The sequence below is a fragment of the Myxocyprinus asiaticus genome, chromosome 17 (assembly GCF_019703515.2).
Source record: "Myxocyprinus asiaticus isolate MX2 ecotype Aquarium Trade chromosome 17, UBuf_Myxa_2, whole genome shotgun sequence".
NCBI classification, from domain to species: Eukaryota; Metazoa; Chordata; class Actinopteri; order Cypriniformes; family Catostomidae; genus Myxocyprinus; species Myxocyprinus asiaticus.
Window position 1 is genome coordinate 10,914,245 of NC_059360.1, and position 27,589 is coordinate 10,941,833.

The following is a 27,589-nucleotide window of genomic DNA, read 5'->3' on the forward strand; positions in this document are numbered from 1 at the left end:
TCAACCATCAGAATGGGGAAACAATGTGATTTCAGTGATTTAGCCCATGGCATGATTTTTGGTGCCAGACAGGCTGGTCTGGGCAGTCTCAGCTTTCTTGGCTGACACAAGTGGAACCTGACGAGGTCTTCTACTGTTGTAGCCCATCCGCCTCAAGGTTCGATGTGTTGTGCATTCTGAGATGCTATTCTGCTAACTACAATTGTTCAGAGTGGTTTTCTGAGTTACCATAGCCTTTCTGTCAGCTCAAACCAGTCTGGCCATTCTCCATTGACTTCTCTTATCAACAAGGCATTTCCGTCCGCAGAACTGCCACTCACTGGATGTTTTTTGTTTTTGGCACCATTCTGAGTAAACTCTAGAGACTGTTGTATGAGAAAATCCCAGGAGATCAGCAGCTGCAGAAATACTAAAACCAGCCCATCTGGCATCAAAAATCATGCCATGGTCGAAATCACTGAGGTCAAATCTTTTCACAATTCTGATGATTGATGTGAACATTAACCGAAGCTTCTGGCCCATATCTGCATCATTTTATGCATTGCACTGCTGCCACACGATTGGCTGATTAGATATTTGCATGAATATGTAGGTGTACAGGTGTACCTAATAAAGTGGTCGGTGAGTATATATTGTAGCATCTTTACCTTTGTACTGTATCACTTTTTTAAATAAACAACTCTACGGATCTTGAGTGTTTGTCTTTGCCAAATATTTACAATATCAATACTATTGCTGTGACTTGCAGTGCACCGTGTGCCTTTATATACCAAAAACATGGTGGATTCTCCACAAAATTATGTAATCATTATTGTTGTGCTATCGTTAACACTACTGTCGTTAACAGTATAGTATCTAATAATGGGTCGGACTGAAGACGGGTTTTGTTGGTTGGGATTTGTGTTTTATTGCTTGCATCATACAGGCCCTTGGAGCATTTAGATGTCGTCATGTTTAATTCATAACAAGCAGGGTTTGGAGCAAATGTATAATAAGTAGACATACAAATAAATAAGATACAATCAGTATTATTTCAATTGTCAGCATTTGTTTTAACAATCATTATGTTAGTGCATTAAACCAGTGCTTTTAAACAAATGTCTTGTGTGCACAATATAGACTCTTGGAGCGTTTAGATGTCGCCACGTTTAATTTGTTACAAGTAGAGTTTTGAACAAATGTATTATACAAGTAGATGTACATGGCAAACATATACAATCAGTATTGTTCCAACTGACAGCATTTGTTTTCACAGTCATTATACTGTATGTGTGCATTATGCAGTGATTTTAAACCCTCAGACTGTGTTTACATGATAATACTGACAGTCAACCTGTCCAGCAGGTGAACTGGAATAGTTTGTGAACGTGTCTCAAATGTTTTCTTCCTCATTGAGCAAAACATCATCGCTGCTGCAGCTTATAGAGAGAAGTTTTATTTTTTCGACCGGCTCATTAGAGAGCTCGCTTAATTGTCTTTTGTGTCTTGTGATTCCATGGTTGTTAACTATTGAACTTGTCAAGTAGTTTCTTCTTCTCGTCCATGATGGGAAAAGGGCAGACCAGCTGAAAGGTGCTTTGCGCCACCTACCATACTATACATTTTGTTTTAAATATTGAATTTAAATTTATAACATTATGTTTTGTGTTATTACCCTGGAATTAGTTTAAAAAATGAATTACCACAGCTGCGAAGGGGTTTCGATTACAGCTGCTGAGAGAGTGACAGTAAATTTGGCATCTTCTCCCACTGTACTGTCTTAATTCACCACTCACTATTTTTTTCCTCTTCTCGAAAGTCATTCAAACGTCATATTGGATTTTTTCTTTTGGTCTCGCAACAAATGTGTAAGTGAAAATCATATTTGTTGTAATCTTCCATTCCCTCCCATTCACTGCTGTCGAAGTTTACCCTGCAAACGTTTACTTCCGCGTTCCAGAAACCAGAGTGTGAAAAAGGTCTATTGTAAAGGGGTGAATGTGTTAACAGCGATCATTCACCTCACTTTTAATGCGAAAGGGCCATTCGTCTGTGATTCGTTTCACATAATCGTGTTGCGTTTGTTGTGCAAAGGCCTTTAGTTTGTTTAAAACTTTTTCTGTCTGTTCCTCACACAAATAGTTTAGCCCATTAGTCATACAGACTTCTTTTATGATACTTTTATGGTACTTTTGTGTCCTTTTTGAAGCTTGAAAGCTTTAGTTCTCATTTATTGTAATAAAAACAACCATAACATCCTTCCATTGAATATTCCATTAAAAGAAAAAGAGGTTTGAAAAATGTTGGGTGAGTAAATGTTGACAGAATTTTTCATTTTTGGGTGAAGCAATGGAGAAAAGATTGCATTTGCAAAGTTGCATAAATTAACAGATTTGCATATACAAAATATTTTACATGTAATAAAGCATCAGGGGAGTTGTGCAACAGGGGATAATACATTTTTGTTGGAGAAAAAGCTGGCAAATGGAGCTACAGTTCACAATGATGACCTCTGTCAGAGCGTCTGTAAATGGAAGAGAATTGTGTTGGGTTTTATAGAGGTAAGTGCCGTTCATGAGAGAACTTTGTTATTCTGAGAATACATTTCCCAGACATTCATTCTTACATTTTGTTAGCTAGTCGTTCATCTAATGGTGCTGAAGTGTGTTATGATGAACTCACCACTAGAGTTGATGCAGGACACTCCATCTGGGGCCAGTGAGAGATCTTCATCACAGTAACACACTGTGCCCTCGTAGGTCTCGTGGCAATCTCCTGACTCACAGTGACTGCAGTTCTGCACTGGGTTGATGATAACTTCACCGTCGCCTTCCATACCTGAAAACAGTGTTGCTGTATCATATATGGGATGCTGTGTCCTAACGGTTAAAAACCCCATGAAATCAAAATTGGAGTTTTGTGGCTTTTATCCATGTTTATTAGCTATTTGGCCGTCCTTATGCTAGTCTACACCTGAAAGTGCCAGTCCCCATAGTTACAGAATACTGAAGCAGGACAATTGTACACATTTCTTGAAGCACCAATCCTACCAAAATTAAGGAGATTCTTTAAGCACCTTGCTCAATGGAACAATGGTGACAGAGTAAATCTGCAATCTCCAAAAATCATGAATCTGGGTCACCCAAAATTCAAACTTCAAAATTTGGATTCAAACTTAAACAAACCACAGAGATCTTTAATCATAAGGCCACCACCATTCAGATGTCTGTTTCCTAAGAGGTTTGGTATCAGCCATTTAGATAATGCAACAAAATGTATTTATTATCACCTCAAAATAAATTTTATGTTATTATTAAAATTTTCTAAAATATCCTAACTTGCTTCTTGGAATTCATTTAAGCCTTAAAATTAGTTGATTTATAGAGAAGCCTTACCCTACTCCTGGCCGTATCCCTATTCACCTACAGTACTTCTGCTATGCTCAAAAATTATGTAATTGTCTGTTGATGGGAAAGTACACCCTTTTAAATATGTAGGTACAGTAGAGTGTATGCTAGTATTGGGACATACTACCAAGTCTAGAACTGTGTCTTGATACCACAGACCCCTTTGTTGCATACTGATTGTCTTGACTGTTTGTAATGTGGTTTGATGGTCTTCACTGGTCAGCAAGCTGGTTTTCACTTGACAGTTGGTGGACCTGCTAAACCAGCAGAATACCAGTTTGGCCAGTCTGGGAAACCAGCCAAACCATCTTAAACCAGCTTAAATGAGCAAAAAACCCAAGGCTGGTTTAAGCGTTTTTTTTTTTCAGCAGGATTGTTACCTTTAAATTAAATATTACTTGACATTTTGGTTAATATATTTAATGGCATGGAAGCTTTGTCCTCACATTCCTTTTGACATTTTTCTAACACTGAAAAAGACAAAAGACAACTGTGATGATCTCTTCCGTTGCACAAGTGGTTGTGGGCAGTGTTAACCCAAAATGTATGCACAGATGCTTTTATAATCCAACTGAATTAGTTAATAGTGAATGTGGCACCTAGCAAAACTTCTGTGAATACAGCACCACATCACCCTATGCTGTGAGAATATGTAAATTATTTGAAATACAAGTGTTGAACTAAGTTTGGCTAATGCGCTAAAGTTTGCAGCAACACATTGTGTGTCTTTGCAAGTTATTTCCATCTGCTGAAAATCCACGAATGCTTCTGAGTGGAAAAAAAAAAAACATAGTGTTCCATTTGACTAAGAAAATTCATACACTAGATGGCTGAGTGCATAGTGCATAGAGTAAGTGCATAGTGTACAGGCGTCATTTGGGAGACATCTCAAGATTCTATTGTGTTACCTTTAAGTGGCTCCAGGTACAACTCGCCATCAGGGCTTATGAAAGATGTTCCATCATCTCCGTCCTTTTTGGGATCATTATCCTGCGAAGCGCTGCCCCCTACAGACACGGAGGGTAGAAACAGTCACAAAATGTTAACATTCATGATCAAAGCATACAAAATGCCGTAAAATGTAGCTTGGCACATCCTTATATAGGTGAGGTATGTAATATCTGCACCACTAGTGTCACCAAAATAAATTGTGTAAATAATGATTTCAAACAGGTTTCCCAAACATTCCCCCCATCTTCACACAGGTAGTCAATGCTGCTACTGTAAAGTGATGTTTCGTTCATGAATGAATTGGTCTTTTCGAATGAATCTTTTAATTGAATGAATCATTCTCGTTCACCTCTGTACACTGACTAATTTTTCTCGTTCACTGACATCTCTCCCTTTAGAAGCCAAAGAGCTCAATGCAAGACTTGGTGGCTCTTTTTGTTGTGGTGAAAACAATTATGTTAGTTGTCTTTGTACATTTATAGTCATGCAAATTCCATTTGTGTTGTTTTGTCTTGCTTTTACTGACTACAGAGTGAGCCAATAGTATTCGAGTACGGGCTGTGAAGGAGCTTATACAGTATATCATTAGTATGACCCACTGAAAAAAAAACACCCTTTCCTGAACTAATAGTCAGTCATTTGAGTATGAACGAAATAAGACATTCATGAACGAACTGAATGTACACTCGTTCATGAATGAAATGAAGGAATCAGTCACCTCATTCAAGAATGAGGATCTGCTGACTGGCTGAACAAGAGGAGGAGGCAAGTCATTCATTCAGTTCAGCAATCTTGTTCAACAAGAAAAGGGGTCGGATAAATAATGAATAAAATTGAGCACACATTACAATGATACGGACATTATTGAAACTCATAATTCGTTTTTAGTCTAGTTTTGTTGTCTTTTTTTGTATAGCTTGATTAAAAGTTGTGCTCATGATAGATACGCTTTGTTGTCATTTGTGGGGAAACACTTTTTATGTTTAAACACTGCAGAGCTAAAGTCTCTTAGTATAATTGTAAACACGGAAATTTCAATAAAGGATAATTAGACTTGTTCTGGTTGAGAATGACTGCTTTTGGTTTAGTACAATTATTCGTTCAAAACGTAAAAGACGGTCATTTGGCGCCATCTACTGGTGCAAAGGCGTAACTTGCAGAAATTGTCAATGAACAAATCTTATTGAATCTTTTTGGTGAACTGATTCCAAGGACTCAAGTAACTGGGATGAATCAAAATCCCCACCGCTACTACTTTATTTTGGGCTGTTTGGGATGCTTAAACTAAGCAATGTTTTGATAGCACCCCAGGGCCACAATGTTTACACTTTTTGGGGGAATCAACTCATGAATAAAAATAAATAAATAATAATAAAAAAATCCACACTTCACCTTTTATCAACTTGACATACTATATAAAGTTTGTATTCAGTCTAACCTCTGTATCCTCCACCTCCTCCACCAGCTGTACAGGCTCCTCCACCACCACCGAAACCCCCTCGAGTTTTCCAGCCCATTGCTTGACAGGGCTCCCCACCCTGTCCTCCCAGAATAAGGGGTCTACCGCCTTGAGGAAAAGGATTACTGTCATTCCAGCCTCCACCACCCCCTGAAACACACACATCCACCTACATAAGCCTGAGGCTTTACATAAGCCTGAAGGGGAGACATCAAAACAGGTGACAGTTTAAAAAAATGAGATGGAAAAAAAAAAAAAAAGAATAAAATGCTTTGCTTTCCCTCCATCCTCTAATAGATCTGATAACACACAGTGGGATGTTTGAAACCAGAATATATACAGATATTTCTGAGTATGTATCACTCTGTGAACATTCCTTTTCTCTCTAAGCAAGTCAGTGCTGTTGCTAAGCATTAAAATGCTCCAATAAAAATGTGGCAAATTATTTCAGACGTGTTATTATTAAACATGTCCCATTTTTTTAACTCTCAAATGGTTTTCAAGCAGCACATGCTTTGCTTATAAAACATGTAGAGTTACCCATTCAAGCAATTCAACAAGTTTTGAATACAGAGGACATTTTGTTCTGATACAACCTCAAACACAGACAACCTCAAACTCAAAAAAAGTTTCTTCTGAGAAAAATCTAAAATCATGTTTGCAGATGCCACTTTGTTTGATATTTTATTATTTGATTCTACTGCAATAACATTCATACATTGTTTAAGTGTGGCTTAAGTGTCAAAATAATATATATGGGTGGGATGGTATGGGATTGTTGCATGGATGGATGGATGGATGGATGGAGAGAGAGAGAGGGGCACAGAGTGCTAGTGCTCTCTGAATACATAATTTAGCCTCTGGTAAAGTGAATTGTAGACATGAATATGTGTAAAACATAATTGCCATGATGGTGTCTTATGTATTGTATATCTGCAGGGAGAAAATGAAAAGGGAATTATGTGATGTGGTTTATCTAGCACTAATGGGAAACAGTCTTATGATCTGAAGTGCTCAAATAAATGCAAATAGCCAAAAAACATTCTAGAAAATCTCTCTGAAAGTAGTAATATTTGGACATTGATTTCAAGCAAGGACACAACAGAGGCAGATAAATACAGCAACTGATTCATACCAATGTGTTCTGGCATAGATGCCCAAAATAAAAAGAATGAGATAAAACCTCAGATAAAAAAAAAGATGATAAAAAAAAAAGATAGGGGAATTCACTAAGAATGCATTGCATTGTTTATTTGCACACACAGTCTGCATTGTTTTAGCACCTGAGTCATTAAAGGAATTATGCAGATCAGGTAATGGTACAAATACTGTCAAAAAAATTTGTGCTGAATGCAATTTGCACTGTGCAATTCCTGATTTTGCAGGACAATGCTATTAGCGCATTTAGTGTCTGGTTAAACCGGGTACGCCATGAGATGTAGATAATAAGACACCCTGCAGAAAATAAATAAATAAAAAAATAAATAAAAATGTTTTAACTAGTATGTTTGTCTTTCCCAGTAAACATATCTAAACATTTTAAACAAAGATAAATTTACTTGAAAAGCAAAATCAAATAAGATATTAAATTGTTTTTCAGAGATTTCAGAGAATATTAAGTTAAGAAAAATTTGTCAGTGGGCTAAGGACTTATTTCAAGGAAATTTCTTTGAAAACAAATCTTAACATATTTACTCTAAATGTATTTTGTTCTACAGATGTTTAAATATTTTTACTGAAAACACATTTAGAATATATTTATTTTTTTCAATATACAGGCTGAAATACTATGTGCATAAGTGATGCGACTGTTAAGTATTTTGTATTTTTTTTGCCAAAGTACATTAAATGTGCATCAAAACTTGCACAAAAAATAAGCTATGCAAACAGCCACTGCATGTAACAACAAAGGTCCAGATGGAAAAGATGGAAAACGGTTGAACATACAGTAAGTACGAGTGAAGGGTTTACACCACTGGGCTCTTGGGCTAGACCCAAGCAGCAGTAAATAGAGCACAATGGGTGATCTGGCCTTTAAAGAGAGCACCACTTATAGAACCCATACTGAGTGCTCAGCAGGACACAACCAGGACGCCCGCAACAGTTAAACACATGCACAGTGACTTCAAATGTGTACACACACACACACACACAAAAGCAGGGCACATGCTGTACTGTTGCCATCTTCCCATCAGTTAGCTAAAAAGCTTACATCTGCATTACTTTTTTCTGTGAATAAATCTCTAAAGGTGTATGAACTTGAATGGGTGCCAAAATATAAAATGCATACAGACTTGCATCCACACAATCCATTCCCAGACTAATCTGCAGACTCAAACTTTTCAAATGCTCTGCTATATGAAACTTGAAGAGATCTAAAACATAATATCCAAAGCCAGATTGTATTTGCACCAAGGTATGTGCTGAAACACAATTTTTTTTATGGCCAGGCTAAAAATTCAATTAATATGAGCCCTGTCTTTGGAGGAAAACTGCTTGGAAAAGCTGATTCCCCACCCCTCATTTCATGCAAAATGCCTTGGTAAACAAAAGCATAGTTCCAAATATCCAGTTGAGCTGCAAAAATTTCATCTATGCTATACTGTATGTGAGATATTTTTTTTGTCTGTTGGCAAGAAGGGGTAACGACAGACTAATTCAATAATACGATGCTAAATATAGTCTTAATAATTTATTATACAATCAGTTATTTACTATAAAACTGTATTGAGATCAATATCATGGTTACCTGCCGCTCCTGATTTGCCATTACGGCCAGGAATGCTGGGATCCCTGTCCATCACTTCCTCCAGGTTCTTTAATTGGCTGCTGTAGCCACGGCCCCCGCCTCCAGCAGCAATCAGTAATGGAATGTGGAATCCATTCTCTACCTATAACCAATGAAAACAGAAAGTGTAACCTTACATGTTGATATGCAAATAAAAATCAATATGTGCGATTTTTTTATTTTATATTTTATTATAGATTTATTAATAGGGGGTGTGTGCGTGTGTGTGTGTGTGTGTGGGGGGGGGGGGGGGGGGGGGTATTTAAACTATACCAAAATAAGGTAGGCCTTATGCTACGTTCCATTCATGTTGGATATGGGATATTCCTAATTGGTATCTCCTAACTCTGACTATAAACTATAATATAAAATATTACATTGCCAGGTGCTCGGAAAATGACATGTAAGGAAACAAAACTGCAATTCTTCCATTAGCTTAGCAGAGGTTTGACTGTCGCCAGAGATGTCTCCTAGCAACGCAATTGATAAACAATGCTGCAACACTAGCATTGAGCTATGGGTGTACAATTATGAAAAGAGAGTAGAATTTACCATGTTTTATTCACATTTCTGCAGGAGTTTGTTAGACAAATTTAATATAATTAAATGTAGGAAGTCAGACTTATTTATCGATATAATTTAATAAAAGTGAATGTTTTATTACAAACTTTGTATATACCCTCGGGTGCCGACATGTTTGTGTGATGTCACACACCTGTATCTTGGAAAAATAAAAAAAAATTTCGCACAAGTTTCCAAGTTATAATTCCCACTTCAAGTGGCGTTCCATTGCACTTTTCCTACTACGAAGTTGGAAAATCCAGCTTTCCAAACTGGAAGGAACGCAGCATTATAAGGTATACTCCTACATAAGTTATACCTTATAAACAACACTTATAAATTAATTACTGCTTTCAACCACTCTTTCGAATGCCATGTTTATTGTTTAAACCAACCACCAAATTGCATGCAAAGGAATTTAAGATATCAAAGGCAGTGAAGACTTGCCCTTATTCTTCTTTTCTGAATCCACATTTTAGTGACTGTAACAGGTAAAGGTTGGGCAAGGAGGAGGTGGGAACCGGCTGAACAGTAAACATAAAGTTTTAATGAGAAACTCATCTTAAAACAAACATAAACAAACACAGACACATTTGCAACACGGGCGCGTGTGTCTCTCTCTCTCAACCTGGTGTCTCCGGCTGCCCTTTATCTCACTCTTCCGCTGATCAGCTGATTCAGTGCCGGCCTTGCTCCATCAGGACCCGGCCATGCCCTCCTCGTCACACTCCTCCCCTGCCCGATTCAGGCCGGGGTGCCACCGGTCTGACAAACTCCCCCCCCCATCTTTGGAGGGGAGATGCTGCTCTTCTGGGCGTTCTGTCAGCCGGTGGTCCACCCCGCTTCCTGTGAACCTTGGGGAGAGATGAGGGGAGTCGTGGGGAGAGGGAAAGGGCGAGCAGAGACACAGAGAGAGAGAGAGAGAGGAGAGAGAGAAGAACTTGCTCGCCGGCTCCCGGATGCGCTGTCACCCGGTCCTCAATGGCTCCTCTGCCCTCTGGCAGACGCCAGCTTGCTCCTCCCCCAGGAGACGGCAGTGAGTCCTCCGGCCCCTGGCGGACGGAACCGCTCCTCCCCTTCTTGGCAGATGGCCGCGGTTCCTCCGGCTCTTGGCGGCCGGCAGTGACCCCTCCGTCCCCAGGCAGATGGCCACAGCTGCTCCCCTGGCGGATGGCAGGGGTGAGGACTCTGCGACAGCGCATCCCTCCTCCCTTCCGGGTTACGGCACAACTGTAACAGTATAAGGATGGGCAAGGAGGAGGCAGGAACTGGCTGAAGAGTAAACATAAAGATTTAATGAGAAGTTCAACTTAAAACAAACGTAAACAAACACAGACACAAATGCAATGCGGCCGCGTGCATCTCTCTATCTCTCTTGAACCGCCATCTCCGCCTGCCCTTTATCTCACTCTCCCACTGATTAGCTGATTCAGCGCCGGCTGTGCTCCATCACGGCCCGGCCATGCCCTCCTCCTCATCACAGTGACAATGTCATTTAGACTTTTAGAGTGGGGTAATCTGCTGTAAAGTTTGCACTGGTGTGTCCATGGCAGAAGGATGCACCAAAAGCACAACATAGAGCAAAAGAGATGCTCGTGAGCCCATTTCTGAATTATGAAATGACAAAAAGGACATCCTACTGTCTTGTTGACTTCAGGGACATGCACAAATGAAGGCCATCCAAGACCACTAATTTGGCCATTGGTGATTGAGTTGTGTTGCTCCTCTCCTGTACTCTGACTTTTATTTAGTTAATTTTCCAGTTAAAAGTATAGTCATTTGAATCTCAAGTCTATCATTGTCCTGAAAACCAGCAGCATTCATAGACATTTCTAAGCCCTCGGTCACATACGTACAAACCCTATGCCTTACAATATCTCAAGCATCACCTTGAAGACATAGGTGGCCCCTCCTCCTCCACCACCCCCTCCCTTGAGCTGGGTTTTGTTAATGGAGGGTCCTTGCTGTTCTCTGCAGATCCTGTCCATAGTAGGCACCATCTATGAAAGATCATTCCAGCAAAATACTTCATTCATCTGCTCCACTTTAAGTTCTGCAAAATGTTTTTTTAGCAACAGAATTAAAGTTTAATTACATCATTGCATACTATGGTAGATACTAACCATATTCCTCTTATGTCATTGAAACAACAACACAGGTATACTCACATTAGGGCAAGAGTCATCTCCCTCCTGTCCTATTAGAACATACAGCAGCTCATTCTTCTGTAACAGGAAGTCTCCAGTGATGTAGACCCCATGAGACTTGTGAACAGTCAGGACACTGCGTCCACCAGCTGCTCCATAGGCAGTGATCCTGAACCCAACACAAATAAATAAGTATTCATTTAGTAGGCGCTTTTATCCATAGCATCTTGAGCGACTGAGGTTCAGTGCCTTATTAAAGGCACAATTGTGATGGTTCATAGCTTGCTTCTTGCAGGGATTGAACCAGGAGCCTTCCAGTTACCCTTTAGCCACCTTTAACCACTATGCAATCATAGTATGTGGTTCAACTTGAAGCTCTGTTCCAAAGCCAGGTGAACTACCTTGCTATCTACAGCCTATGTAGGCTGCCTTTTGAGGCAGCATCCTAACTGAGATGGAACCTCAAGTGACAGATTTGAAACGTTCTACATAGGCAGCACATTTTTCATGCAAATAGTGCAACCCTAATAAAAAAGACCACCATAACCAGCATGCAGTTCCCATGCTGGTCTGAGCTGGTTTATGCTGGTCTAGTTGGTGGACCAGCATAGCCATGCTTTTCACTAGCAAATCCTAGCTGGTGAAGTTAGTTGACCAGCATGGTCTTTATGGTAAAGCTGGTTAAGCAATTTAAGAAGCCTTGTGGTAAGCACACCAGCATCCCATACTGAAAGACCAGCACACAAAACACAACATAAGATTGTTACCAGCAATGCTGGTCTTTTTGGCAGGTAAGTTAGCATGTTGCTAGGCGAATGGCACACTAGTCTAATAAGCAAAATACCTAACACAAACATATGTATATGGTAAAATATTATATAATCTACTATATTTATGATCTATTTAATACAAATAAACTCTATATTTCTAAGAGTATGTACATTTCTCTCAGCTCTGTCCGCCATCTTCAATGATTTTTATTTTTATTTTTTCCCACTGAGCTCATCATAATGCATTCTGAGATTGACTTATCTCTAAAGGATACATGCAATGCTGCCTTTGAATTTGACCAAAACAAGGTATCTTTGAATGCAATAATGTTACTTCCTACCTTTTGAAACAGCCTTCACATCAGGAAAAGTGGTCGAATTGAGGGGGCAACCACACCTCCCCCCTCTCTGATTAACAGGGTATCTGTTCTCAACTGGCTTTGCTAAGTGAATGTCATTATCAGTCTTGGTACTACCTCAGTAATTCAACTGATGACTTTGAAAAGTGTTTTCTCATTCCTCTTGCACCACAGACAACAATTACCTGAATGACCTGATGGTGCCTGATTGCAGGCTGAAATTGTGCCAAAGAAGAATATTTCCCCATTTAATCGACAAAAAAGTTCCTGCTAACCTAATGAGGGAGCATGCGGGAGCACGTCATGCATACATTTTTTGAGGGGGTACCAGTGGCTGTCCCACCTCAATTGATGTCCTAGCCTAGATAAGACATAGGCCAAACTAAAAGGAAAAAAGTAAATAACAAAACACTGTTTAACAACGAAATAATTCTGAACATAGGCTAACTACAAGATGTGTTTGTCTAGCAGTACAGATTTTTTCTTAGTCTACAAGTGGATCCGAGTTCAAATTTCAATCTAATATAAAAAAAGGTGATTTAACATGTTAATTCAGTGTGATTATTTATATAAAAAAGAACATGCTTAAAAAATTATCGTATTAAAATGATGCTTATTAAAATAAAAAAATCACACCACCATAATAAGGTTTTTTTTCCTACCAATGGAGCAGTTCAAGATTAAAGTGCTACCTCCATGTTTTTGTGAGTCTCAGTCAGCAGTAAGCACAGCTCCAGCTGTACAGGTAAGGCGCAGCTGTACAGACAAATCGACACCTGAACAAAGACAACTGGACAAAGTAGCATGCGGGGGTCTCGAGACATATTTTTTAAAAGTTTCAAACTACATTTAACTTGACACCGTGTCCTAAAAACACAGCATTGATGGCTAGAGATGCTGAAAACTAGGGGAATTTGATGCAACCACAGTGAGATACACCAAAAGCATTCATCTCAATTGTAAATTAGTCTCTGTTGAATGTAGGACAATGATAGGCCTATGTTCAATGATATGAAAAAACCAAGATGTCTAGTCAATGCTTTATTCAATGCTGATAGAATTATCAGTCAGCAAATATTTATATATGCGAATATTTGCGATTAATTAAATTAATTATTTGGAATATCATGTAATTCACGATTAACAGCCCTTATTATAAACCTAGCAAAATTTCAACTGAACTTGACAGCCAATGATCGTGATGCTCTTTCATTGCATAGAATACAGCAGCTTTGACATTTTGATAATAAGTCCTATTGTGCTCCACAAGGAAAAAAAATGCATATGTATTTGGAGAATTTTCAGTTTAAAGCAAATGATCTGTGGAAGGTGCAACTCGACTGGCCTGACCAAATTCGAAATGAGTAACAAACACTTCTGACTGCTTACAATAATTATTCAAATTTTTGTAAGTTGCGTTCAAAATCCACTTGGCTCAAAAATCTAAGGGGACATGTGGGCAAAATGTCCAAGAGGATAATTTGGTTTGTGGTTGTCAGGGCATTATATAAGTGTGTGTGTTGGTGTGTGCACCTGTATTTCCTTGTCTCTGGGACCTGCCACATCTGGATGCCCATGAATGGTCCTTTAGTCCCCACAGTGACATTGACATTGGTGTTTCGGTAGGCGTTACTGCACTGAGATGGAGTGGGACCATCTTGTCCTGTGGCTCCGCAGGTGTGGAATATCCACTTGACAGCTGCAAACACACACAAATGCACACAGATACATAAATGTTAGCATCAATGCAGTCTCACGTAGCAGGCGTTTGATTTGTGGCATAAAGTCTGGTTCTCATTGCACCTTTTGAGGCCAAGAAGCGCCGACTTAGACAGGAAGACAATTTGACCAAAGTATAGACCATTTGACCAAAATTTAAACAACCAACCAGAGTTTGATTTATTTTTATAAGACATTTAAGGGCACAGTTATCTGAAATGGATTATACCACAACAATAAATTCAATAATAAAAAAAAAAAAAAGTCTGCAAGTCATTGTGGTGAAAATTTCTGCACATCGAGAAGTAATAAATAACGATTATTTCACAGACATAAAAAAGTGGAATATACAGTTCAGCTTGTCGATGTAAATTTTACTGGCTAATCAACAGCAATAATAATAATAATAATAATAATAATAATAATAATAATAATTGTATCTTTAGAAGATTTGATGCCACTAAACTGGAAAGCTTTGTCAAATCAGATCTTAGTACAGTACTTCCTCAGAGGCCATCATTATATCAACCCAGTTTCTCGTTAATATGACTTTGTTTCCAGACAGACTGATAAAAAATACTGTACCCTTACTCACATAAATTACGTAAAGCCAACCAATCAGATTGGAACTGGCGATATTATCCAGTCTTTGCCATGTATGCAATAAGCATCAGAAGGTCAGTGAACGGACTGTGGGAGGTCGGAAGGGGGCGCGGAAGACTGCCCCATTCTCAAATCTCTTTCACTTCCACTAATTTTTGGACAAAAAAATACATGCAAGAACCCATGTGAACAATTTCTTTTCTTGCTTTTCTTGTGTCATAACAACACTGCTTTCAATGTAGCCTGTATTAAAATTTTGCATGGTAGATCTTACTATAGTGACATTATGAAAAATTTGATCTCATTCCATATAAGTGTGAGCACCCCTTGTTTTTGTGATGTCAGGTGTTCTTACTGCGCTGTGCTTAAATAAAAAAAGAAATGTAAGCATTCACCACATTCAAATGGGTAAAGAGGTGAATTAGCACTTAAATTTCAGTCTGTTCCTCACACAACACCATTGCAAAGGTTCAAAAGAATCTAAATGTAGTGCACGAGTGATATGGATGACTTTAAGGGTGCTTTTATGTGCTCATGGAGCTTGACAGTCACAATCATGGTGCCCTCATCCTTCATTCTTGTGTTTTACGGATGAAACAAAATTCATACTTGTTTTGAACGAGAACGGTGAGTAAATGATGGCAGAACTTTAAAGTTTTCCATGAGCTGTTATATATTAACATTGCTCTTACAGCAGTATAACTTATTATTTATTATATTTTTGCATGTTTTACAAGTAAATAGGCATTATTAAAATGTTTACGTATTTATGTAAGACAAAGTCAGAAAGTATACAGAAAATAACAGAACAATGTAGTCCTATAGTGAAGTTCATTCAGATCATTTTTGTTCAATAAAGAGTGCAATTATTCATTATTTAGCAAAAAACAAAAAAAAAAAAAACAAACAAAAAAAACAATTATAATTAATTAAAAAATATTTTTATCAGAGGATGGGTTAGGGAGCACACAAGTATTCTTGTTTTAAAGGGAACATGACCAAAACAAAATTGAGAACCACTGGTGTACAACATGGAGGCTGTACTCTTTTAGATGGTAAAAATGGAAAGATATGATGTATGACATTTGGCTGCCTGATCTGTCAAACAGCCACAGTCAATTTATGGTTTAGTCTTAACTTTTTCCCCTTTTTTTCTACACGCCAGCTTTGAGACATTGGCTGTGTGTTTGCTGTTGGGTCCAATATAATTTGTGCTTCCCCGTCTTTCAACTCCTCTTTGTAAAGCTCACATTACATTGTGACAGACTTATTGTGTACATATTAGGAATGTGCAAGTATAGTCGACATTCAATTAACCGTGCAACGTGCATGTTTTCGAATACCAAAATCACTATTTGGTGCAATAACGTTCTAAGCCCGACATTACCCGATAAACCGTTATCGATTTGTTTTTCACAGAATATAATGATGCATTTCCGCCATTTTTATTAGCGTAAATCTAGCGAACGTTTTTATATTTGCAATTTTTTAAATGATCTGTGTAAATTTATAACATTATACTTTGTATTATATTGCCCTGGGAGAAGTTTTAAAAAACGAGCTACCACAACTGCAATGAGGTTTCTTATTCAGCTGCTGAGGGGAGTGACAAACATTTTTATTTCTCTTTATCTCTGAGTAAGGATGACTGCCGTAATCCACCGCTCTCTATTTTTTCTTTTCTTTTGGAAAGCTGTGAAAGCATAATAGTGGATTTTTTATTTTGCTGTTGGAGCAAACGGATGAGCAAAATTATATTTTCTGTGGTCTCCCAATCACAGCTACACAAGCTTACCCTTCAATCGTTTACTTCTGCATTCCAAACCCAGATATTTGAAAAGGGCCTATACTAGCATTTGCTGCCTCACTGAAATGTGAACCTGTCTGGGCACAGCACACAAAACGTTCACCATTTAAATTACATATTTTGCGTTAGTTAAGAATACAGTGTTGCAGGAAGTGACCGTTAGATTATTTTTGTTTGACTTTAATGTGACTGATTTTAACATTTGAAGATATACAGTATATATTCTGCTATTTAGGCTCATAGCTTACTGTGCATTTTATTTGCTGATTTGTTGAGTAGTGTTCAACACATATCCATAGCATTAAACATTCTTTATTCCAGAGTTCCCACTCCTGACAAATAACCAAATAATCGTTTGTGAACCATCGTGGTCAACCAAATATTACAAACAGTTACCATGCACATCCATAGTACATGTGTGTATGATCTCATAAACTCTCACGAGACCTGCATTTGTTTCTACTGAGGTTAAGGTATGGGTAGGGTTAGGTTTAAAGATAACAACATGTATATGTACACAATAATGCTTTATTTTTTAAATGTAGGTACATAGTACCTAAAAAGACTTCTAATATAAAGTTGGACCAGCTCCTCTATCTCAAAAGATTCTCATGATAACCCCTTTAAAGGTATGTTGCACTACATTTCATTTTTCTGACATTTAATACTCTGCTGCTCCATCCAAAACCTGATAAAAACAAAAAAACAAACAAACATCCAAATTTTGTTTGCTTGCTAGAAAAAAGTACCTCCAGAGATCAGTAATTCGATCTCAAGTGGAAGAACTGTTTGAATTGTAAGGGGCAAGCAAAATATCACCAATTATGGTCTTATACAACTTCCTTTTATTAGAGTTCTGGAAGGTTTGATTGGTGTAAGGAGCTGAGTCATCAGAAGCTGAGCAGCGGAACTCAGTCCATCATGAGGTTAGCAGCCCGTCTATTTTTTCTCATCAGAGAAAGCAATCACGCAGACAAAGTCGGAGGAAGTAATCAAGGAGACAAAGGCAGAGGGAGCTGATCTGACGGAAGAACATGCTCCCTCTCTCTCTTCATAGTGCTGAAGATTTGAGTCAGCGTAAGGCAAACTTCTCCATTCAGCTGAGCTTTACTTGGCAAAATTAGGTGCCAGGGTGGCAAAGGGAGAAATCGATAGAGGTTGAAGGGTAAAAAGAGAGAAGAAAGGGTAAAATTAGAGATAGCAAGATGGCAATTAGAGGAATGCTGGAAAATTGCAATAGTTGCAAAAAAATTTTAAACTTCAAAACATTTTCAAAGCTATTTCAATTATCCATAACGGAATCATGGAGAGATTGATGTGCTACTTGATTTCCCTTTGAGTTTAAAGAAAACAACAGCCAGGAACAGAAATCCAGAAGGCTTTATCTATGTGTGTGTGTGTGTGCGCGTAGAGTTTATCCTCAGTGTATCCTTTTATCCTTAATTATTGTGTAGAGCTTTAATTTAGTTCACTTAAGTCCTGTTTCAAACAGCTCAAAAATTACAGGTGCTTTCGGTTGAAGCTAGGGGTGGTTGAAATGATCAAAATTGTTTTATGGTATGAATGATTTATACAGTAGTTACGAACAAACAGTATATTACAATATATACTCACTGAGCACTTTATTGGGAACACTTGTACACCTACTTATTCATGCAATTACCTAATCAGCCAATCGTGTGGCAGCAGTGCAATGCATAAAATCATGCAGATACAGGTCAGGAGCTTCAGTTAATATTCACATCAACCATCAGAATGGGAAAAAACTGTGATTTCAAATGTGGCATGATTGTTGGTGCCAGATGGGCTGGTTTGAGTATTTCTGTAACTGCAGATCTCCTGGTATTTTCATGCACAGCAGTCTCTAGAGTTTACTCAGAACGGTTCCAAAAACAAAAAAAATATCGGATGTAAGCGCCTTGTTGATGAGAGAGGTCAATGGAGAATGGACAGACTGGAAGGATGTGGTAACTCAGGTAACCACTCTATACAGAATAGCATCTCAGAATGCCCAACACATCGAACCTTGAGGCGGATGGGCTACAACAGCAGAAGACCATGTCGGGAACTTTATTAAGAACATAGTGTTCCTAATAAAGTGCTTAGTGAGTGTAGTTATTTTTGCTTCGATAAAAATGGTTAATATATTAAATACTCATATGGTTATGCATATTTTTGGATAATGTTTTCAGTGTCAAGTATTTTCTCTCAGAGGACTCGAGGGTATAATAATAACATGAGCTTAGTGAAAGAATAGTTCCCTTTGGCATAAACTCAGTCGTGCAGTTAAGCGATAGGATTCTCGTTTGAACCATCAGATCCTGCCGGAATGCTGATGACAGGGGATAGAAGCTTACCCCTTACAGCAGGATGGGTCCTAAACTGGTGGAGTTGGGGTGGCGGGGGGTAAAAGCAACGCTGCATAATGAGTGATGAGGGACAGCTGTGCTGAGCTTATAAGGCAGAGGCTGGATAGTGATTGGATGAGATGCCTGATTTGAATAAAAGGATAATGTAATGCTAACTACGAGTCCTCTGACAGAAAAATCACATAGGCTTACATTTCTTAGGCCGCACTGAAATCATAAAGTCTACATGACACAGCACAATCATACAAACAAGATTGGGATTTTAGACCAATGAGATAACACTATGGGCAGGGCAACACAGCACAGCACCACAGCAATAGAAAACAAAGCAACCAACAAAATGTTGCTGATCACAGTTAAAGCTGGTTGGGAGAAAAACGTAATTTACATGGCAGGATATTGTGCCATGTCTGGGTAGGACGCAGTGTAAAGGTGATTAATCTTATTTAATTATTTTCTCTTTCTATTAGGAACTTGATATGGCCAAGAAATAAGACTATTCATAACAAATTAATTTTAAGTGTGACATCAGTCTAAAAACAGAATCACATTATGTAACCCTGCAGTTAAAAAACTTAAGACTCAAAATAGTAAAACTACTATTATAAAATGGATAGTCCTGACTTCTGCGTTGTGCTTAACAAAGCCCCTTTATAACCTAATCCTCGTCTTGACTTGTTTGGGACATGTCTGTATTTTCATATTACTTCTTGATTCTTCATCATTCTCACATGTAAATAACATAATTGAGCCATTCCCACTGATAACCATGCAAATATTGCATATGCACTACATTATAAAAGGTATAGTGAAAACTCTAACAGTTGACAGATTTCTTCAAATGAACCGTCATAACGTCCAGCCCTAGTTATCCTAAAGACTTCACAAACACCATTGATGTCTTTTGAGATGTGGCTGAATATGTGTTTAAGACTTCAATGTTTATTTGTGTCTTGTTAACCTCAGGACTTAATTCATCTGCAAGAAGAGAATAAAACCTCATGAGCTCTGAAACAATTTGTAGTTTTATCTACTTGGAATCTTGATCAAAGGAAGCAGTCTTGATGCTCTTTGTGAAGTCCCTTATACTATATCAGCCCTTAAAACTGCTTTACCTTTGGTTTTACAGACAGTCTAATAAGGTAAGTCATTCTTAAACTAAACAAAGTTTCTGTTCACTGTTCACTGACTGTCTATCTGATGCATATTGTACACAAAATTGACAAGAGCTAGATGAAATTACCAGTTCCAATCTGATCAGCTGGCAATTTAGTGGCACCTTTGAAAGATACTGAGAGTTTCATTTTAGACACTTAGTAGTATGTTAACTAGATATTCTGCTTTTATTAATGAAATAATCTGTATGTATTACTTTTGGACAGACAGAAATTCTGATTACAAAGTCTACACTCATTTCACCTATTTTTTGGTGTTTTCTGTACATCTGATCAAGCACAAACACGGCTGTACAATTATTTGATGTTTTCCATGCTATTGTTGTGGTATCAATGCCTCTAAACAGCATGAGATTAACAAACTGGGACTGGTTGCTTTTCATGTCAGTCAGACAGACCTTTCCTGTCTTAGTGGGTTGTTGTTGTAAACTAGACAAAATTTTATGCCAATAGTCAAAAAAAAGAGTATGTGAGACAGTTCACAGCGCTACAAAGCACACACTGATTTTTATCTTGGGGAGTCAAACAATCCATTTTAATAGCAGCATTGAGGAATAAACCTTCCTTCTTCCTTAGATTTACTCATTTAGCAGACACCTTTATCCAAAGCAGCTTATAGTTCATTCAAGTTTTACAAATTATGGGTATACATATACATATAGGGTGTTCCCTGGGAATCAAACCAATGACCTTGGGATTTCTAGTGCAATGCTCTACCAGTTGAGCTTCAGTCATGCAGACTTCCACAGTTGGACTACACAACAGAAAGCCCTGTGTGAGTAAGCCTCCACTAATGAGCTCTGATGATTAACAGATTAGCTACTCAGTGAGATTTATTAGGGTTGAAATGGCATGAGAGTCCTTTCACAAACACACAAGTGTACCATATTGATAAATGGCTCACTCCAATGAGTGTCATTGGAAGCAGGACACCTGTATATGCCATCTAAGACCAAACACATCAGTCCTCCCAAAGTTGATGGCATTTGGTTGGCCATTTTCAAAGGTCATTTACAAACTGATTTCATAATTGATTTATGCCCCTTCGATCTAGCTTACTACTGTCATCTGATCTGCGATTCTGTACTGTGAATGCGCCATTGAGAGTATTATTAAAGGCTGCATTACTGGCTGGTATGGAAACTGTGCAAGGACTTACAGAGTGTGGTAAAAACTGCACAGTCCATCACTGGCCATAAACAAATGAGTATCAATTACATTTATTTTATTCACACAGATTCTGAAAAGAATCATTTTCCATTCTGAAGGGTCCTAGTCATCCCAGTCATTGCCTGTTTTCCCTTTTACCATCTGGAAAGGTAAACACCCACCAGCTATGGAACAGCTTCTACCCACAGGATGTACAACAGTTAAACACAACCATTGGTCAATGCAACATCACTAATGATTTGTACTAATAACCACTTTAAAATGGTTGTTTATATTCAGTAATACCGGTAATTCAGTAATACTATTTTATATTTTATTGCAACCTATTTGTTACATATTTGAATTAAAATAATGTTATTTCGCATTTTCAGTGTTGTGTACAAATGTTTGGCAATTCTATCAAATGGTGAGTCAAAATAGAGTTGTTAAAAATCATGGCAGTAGGCTAAATATTTCCAGTTTCATGCAGTAGGTCATTAATACTGAAAATGTTGTGTTCTATGTGCAGTGTACTATATACTGCAGAAATACCAAGAGTTATGCTAGTTTGCTAATACAAACATCACCTATATTTGACTGTACTGTCCTGATGAGTAATTTTAATCATTTGAAAGCATAAAGGTGTGGGAAAAAAAATAAATTCTGTATGGGAAATACTGCAAGCAGAGACAGGATATTTTTAAATGGTGTAACTGGCCTTTTAACACCATTTCATTTGAAGAAAAATAATGCAGAAATAGCCAGAAGATGGCACACTTTCTTTTCTCTGCAATACCCCTATTCTCTGAGTGACAAAGAAAAAAAAAAAAAAAGCAACATTACTGTCCATAAGCATTCATCTTCTATATCCATTAGAAGTCCAACGTATTTGGTGTACTCAAGCATTTCAACTATTTCAGTGTGCTAAGAAAGAATTGCGTGGTCTGGACTTTGAATTAGGTCCTCTGGTGTTTGCAGTAGCTCCGCAACTTGATAAAAACAGAAATTCCAGTGTTTTTTAATGCACGCTTGCTTCTGTTGTTGGAAAGTTGTTTTATTTTTTTTTTTTTTTTTTTATTTTTTTTATCTGGCTTACATTAGCAATATTTGAGTATTTAATTAGTGTGTGTAAAGTGCTACACAATATTACAATTTGCATTATTCAAAAAGCCATAAGTTGCACCAGAAATCTGAGTTCACTCAGCAGTTGTGTTTTATTGCAGTATATATCTTATTTGCATACCACCCGCAATCCAGGGTAACCAGGCACTATCTGTGCTTGAATGGTGCTGTGTCATGCATATTTAAATTATCCATTGTCATTCTTTTCAGCACAAACATGTAAATTAGGCTTATTAGAGATTGCACCTTATCTATAAATGTCAGCACTATTTGCCTGGTGCATTTAACAAGCAGGTGGTAAATGGAAGTTTTCTTAAAAGAGACATTTGTGTACTTTTTATACCCATCATGCATCTGTAATTCAACAAATGATGAGAAACACCACTATAACCAGACATATATCCAGACATGAAGTGTAGTTAGGAGCATGTCAGCATTTTAAAGAGTCGTTACAGGTGTCTGGATTGCAGTGGAAGAGTTATGCTGAACAGTACGAATAAAGTACAGCAGATTGCAGTAGTCTTCTGAATCCTCCACATTCGAGCTCTCAACTGACCAGGGAATTGGGCTGTGCAAATTGCATAAAAAATTTTTGCCATGTTTACACGTTTGCACCTGATTTGCAGAATTACTTTCGCTATCCGGGTGCTGAAACAACACAGCCAGTGCATAAAGATAAACAACGCTATCAGCTGGTGTAATTCATTCTAAGTGAATTTATCGCCACATCTTGACACACATTTCAGTGTGAGCAAGCAATGTAAAATGTAGAAAAAAGACAAACAGCTCAAATATATTAAAAAGTTGGTAAAAACTCACATTCTGTTGATGTGGGTTGATGTGAAAATTCTCCAGGCCCTCCATAATGTGGTGTAGTGGTCTTGATGTTCTCATTGCTTCGTGTGAACAGCACTTGCATGGGGCTTGTGGGAACCACTGGAGGATATTCTCCATTGGCTGAAGATGAGAGAAAAGACACATTACATGGTTTCAGTCCAACACCATCACTGCAGCCAGAGAAAATGCCACAGGCATTGAGAAAGCACTGCATCCACAGAACACTGTGAGCCTACAGCTACAGCTAGCTTAAACATGCACCATTTTGGCTTACAAAACTTTCTTTTTGATGATATATTCCACGTCAAGACCTTTTTCCTAAAGCTGCTAATGCTATCAACATCTTCTCTTGACAATTGCACTGAAAATGGCTTATCTATGTGTTTTCTTGTGACAAAATCTTCACATTTCTAGAAATGTTAATGATATGCTAATAAGGTTGCTAACTGATGATTTGGAAACCTAAAGGAGATGAACACTTAACCTCAAAACCTCCATATGGAACTGTAACACATGATGGTAATTTTTTCTTCTTCTGAGGTATAGCACCTGGTCATTGGCATGTAAACAATAAACAAAGAATAATATAGACAAGTAAGTATGATAGTTTTTCACGATAATTGCTGTGGACCCCAACTGTAGTAGGGCATTTCTTTTTCTTTTTTTCTTTTTCTTATTTTATTTTTTTACTTTTTAACAATTATTTTCAACCAACTGGTCTCCAGAACATTTTAAGTGGATGTGTAAAGTCAGTTCCCCTCAAGTTTACACCAGTGCCCTAGCAGAGGAACTATAGGTGTAGTTCACATTAACTTTTTTAGTAACTTAATTAGTTTGTCTTTATTTAAAAACAAAACAAAAAAAACGTCATGGTTACTTGTGTAACCTCCATTCCCTGATGGAGGGAACGAGACGTTGTGTCGATGTAGTAACACTAAGTGCTCTTAGTTAGCACGTGTACTGGGAGTCTCTCCGAAAACTCGACTGCCACAGGGCTCGGAGGAAGTCAACCAGGGAACAAAGTTTGTGAACACTACTGGGAATTAATGGTGCATGTATTCAGCTCCAAGGGAGGTGGAAGGCGCTATGTGCAAGCGATACACCCGGCCGGCTATCCCGGGCTTATCCGCTTGTGTTGCGTGCCACTACCTGAGACGAAACTGGTTCCACCCGGAGGTTGTAGAATCTTGCAAAGGTGTTGGGTGTTGCCCAGCCCGCTGCTCTGCAAATGTCTGTTAGAGAGGCACCTCTGGCCAGGGCCCAGGAAGCCGCTACACCTCTGGTAGAATGGGCTCGTAGCCCTACCGGGGGCAGCATGTTCTGGGCGAGATAAGCCATAGTTATGGCATCAATGAGCCAGTGGGCGATCCTCTGCTTGGAGACAGCACTTCCTTTCCGCTGTGCACCAAAGCAGACAAAGAGCTGCTCAGAGATTCTAAAGCTCTGCGTGCAATCCAAATAGATGCATAAAGCTCACACTGGACACAGCAACGACAGGGCTGGGTCTGCCTCCTCCTGGGGCAGCACTTGCAGGTTCACCACCTGGTCCCTAAAAGGGGTGGTGGGAACCTTGAGCACATAGCCCGGTCGGGGTCTCAGGATAACGTGAGAGTAACCCGGACCAAACTCCAGGCACGTTTCGCTGACAGAGAACGCTTGCAGGTCACCTACCCTCTTGATGGAAGTGAGCGCAGTCAGGAGGGCAGTCTTCAAGGAGAGTGCCTTAAGCTCGGCTGACTGCAAAGGCTCAAAGGGGGCTCTCTGTAGACCCTGAAGAACTACGGAGAGATCCCATGAGGGAACGAGGCGCGGTCTGGAGGAATTCAACCTCCTGGCACCTCTTAGGAACCTGATGATCAGGTCATGCTTCCCTAAGGACTTACCGTCCACTGCGTCGTGGTGTGCTGCTATGGCGGCAACGTACACCTTCAAGGTGGAAGGGGACATCCTCCCTTCCAGCCTCTCCTGCAGGAAGGAAAGCACTGATCCGACTGTGCATCTCTGGGGGTCTTCGCATCGGGAAGAACACTACTTAGCGAATAGACGCCACTTAAAGGCATACAGGCGCCTCGTAGAGGGGGCCCTAGCCTGAGTGATCATGTCTACCACCGCGGGTGGTAGACCACTTAGGTCTTCCGTGTCCTGTCCAGGGGCCAGACATGGAGATTCCAGAGGTCTGGGCGCAGGTGCCAGAGGGTGCCCCGTCCCTGAGAAAGAAGGTCCTTCCTCAGGGGAATTTGCCAGGGGGGAGCTGTCGCGAGGAGCGTGAGGTCCGAGAACCACATCTGGGCAGGCCAGTAGGGTGCAACCAGGACGATCTGCTCCTCGTCCTCCCTGACCTTGCACAGGGTCTGTGCAAGCAGGCTCACTGGGGGAAACGCATATTTGCGTAGGCCAGGGGGCCAGCTGTGCACCAGCGCGTCTATGCCGAGGGGAGCCTCGGTGAGGGCGTACCAGAGCGGGCAGTGGGAGGATTCTTGGGAGGCGAACAGGTCCACCTGTGCCTGTCCGAATCGACTCCAAATCAGCTGGACTACCTGAGGGTGGAGTCTCCACTCTCCCCTGAGGGAAACCTGCCGTGACAGCACGTCCGCTGTAGTGTTGAGGTTGCCCGGGATGTGAGTGGCTCGCAGCGACTTGAAGTGCTGATGACTCCGGAGGAGGAGACGGCGGGCGAGTTGTGACATACAATGAGAGCGCAGACCGCCTTGGCGGTTGACATGTGCTACCACTGCCGTGCTGTCTGTCCGAACTAACATGTGCTTGCCCTGGATCTACGGCCGGAACCTCTGCAGGGCGAGCAGAATTTCCAACAACTCGAGGCAGTTAATGTGCCAATGCAGTCATGGGCCTGTCCAGAGGCCGGCGGCTGTGCGCCCGTTGCAAACAGCGCCCCAGCCTGTTTTGGAGGCATCTGTCGTGACCACGACGCGCCTGGAGACCAGTTCTAGAGGAACCCCTGCTCGTAGAAACGAGAGGTCGGTCCAAGGGCTGAAAAGACGGTGACAGACCGACGTGATGGCCATGTGGTGTGTCCTGTGGCGCCATGCCCGTCTCGGGACTCGAGTCTTGACCCAGTGCTGAAGCGGCCTCATATGCATCAACCCCAGTGGGGTGGCCACCGCCGAGGACGCCATATGCCCTAGGAGCCTCTGAAAAAGTTTCAGTGGAACCGCTGTTCCCTATTTGAACGCCTTCAAACAGGCCAGCACCGACTGGGCATGCTTGTTCGTAAGGCATGCCGTAAAGGAGACTGAGTCCAACTCCAAACCAAGAAAAGAGATGCTCTGAACCGGGAGGAGCTTGCTCTTTTCCCAGGTGACCCGAAGCCCTAGTCGGCTGAGGTGTGAGAGCACCAGGTCCCTGTGTGCGCACAACACATCTCGAGAGTGAGCTAGGATTAGCCAGTCATCGAAAAAGTTGAGAATGTGAATGCCCACCTCCCTTAGCGGGGCAAGGTCAGCCTCTGCGATCTTTGTAAAGACACGAGGAGACAGGGACAGGCCAAAAGGGAGGACTTTGTACTGATACGCCTGACCCTCGAATGCGAACCACAGGAAGGGTCTGTGTCGAGGAAGGATCGAGACTTGGAAGTACGCATCCTTCAGGTCTACCGTCGCGAACCAATCTTGATGCCGGACGCTCGCCAGAATGCGTCTTTGCGTCAGCATCTTAAACGGGAGTCTATGTAAAGCCCAGTTCAGTACTCGCAGGTCCAAGATTGGCCGCAACCCACCGCCTTTTTTCGGTACGATGAAGTAGGGGCTGTTAAACCCTTTCTTCATCTTGGCCGGAGGGACAGGTTCCATCGCATCCTTCCGTAGGAGGGTAGTGATCTGCAGGGTGGCGGCGTTTTAGCCCTTGACCAAGGTGATGTGAATACTGCTGAACCTGGGCGGGCGCCTAGCGAACTGAATCGCATAGCCGATTCGGACGGTCCAGATCAGCCACCGCGACGGATTGGAAAGCGCGGGCCACGAGTCCAAATTCCGCGCGAGGGGGACCAAGGGGACAATGTCGTCAGACGTACCGGCAGGTGGGGCCTCGCGGCGGGGCGGAGCGCGAGGTGCCACAGCATGTCGTGGCCATGCTGAGTCTAGGGACATTGAAGCACTTACCTGGCTCCTTGTGACCACCCCCGGAACAGCCTGGGACGGGGGAGGAAGAGGCCTGTCCTCGTAACCCGTGGAGACTGCCACATCGGGGGCAGCTGTATGCCACAGCTGGGTGCTCAGGGGGCGGAAAGGGCACCGCTGCAGCGCCAATCCTGAAAGAAAAAGCCTGTGGACGGTAGTCATGGTGACGACCGTACGCACCGGGTATGTGACCCAGGGAGGAAGGAAGCCGCTCTTTTGCTGAACTGTTGGGTACCGCAGGCACTTGGGCG

The 27,589-nt window shown here is 40.4% G+C and overlaps 1 protein-coding gene across 1 annotated transcript in view; it reads right to left on the minus strand.

Moving 5' to 3' along the window:
• The window catches only part of LOC127455198 (ALK tyrosine kinase receptor), a 787,259-nt gene that overhangs the window by 20,544 nt on the left and 739,126 nt on the right, over positions 1 to 27,589 (minus strand). The window contains exons 11-18 of the mRNA XM_051722881.1: positions 23,185 to 23,322; positions 13,955 to 14,120; positions 11,314 to 11,461; positions 11,035 to 11,145; positions 8,546 to 8,687; positions 5,776 to 5,946; positions 4,295 to 4,393; positions 2,662 to 2,817 (exon numbers count right to left, since the gene is read on the minus strand). Coding sequence (XP_051578841.1) covers positions 2,662 to 2,817; positions 4,295 to 4,393; positions 5,776 to 5,946; positions 8,546 to 8,687; positions 11,035 to 11,145; positions 11,314 to 11,461; positions 13,955 to 14,120; positions 23,185 to 23,322 — 1,131 coding nt within the window. The remainder of the gene's footprint in view (positions 1 to 2,661; positions 2,818 to 4,294; positions 4,394 to 5,775; positions 5,947 to 8,545; positions 8,688 to 11,034; positions 11,146 to 11,313; positions 11,462 to 13,954; positions 14,121 to 23,184; positions 23,323 to 27,589) is intronic.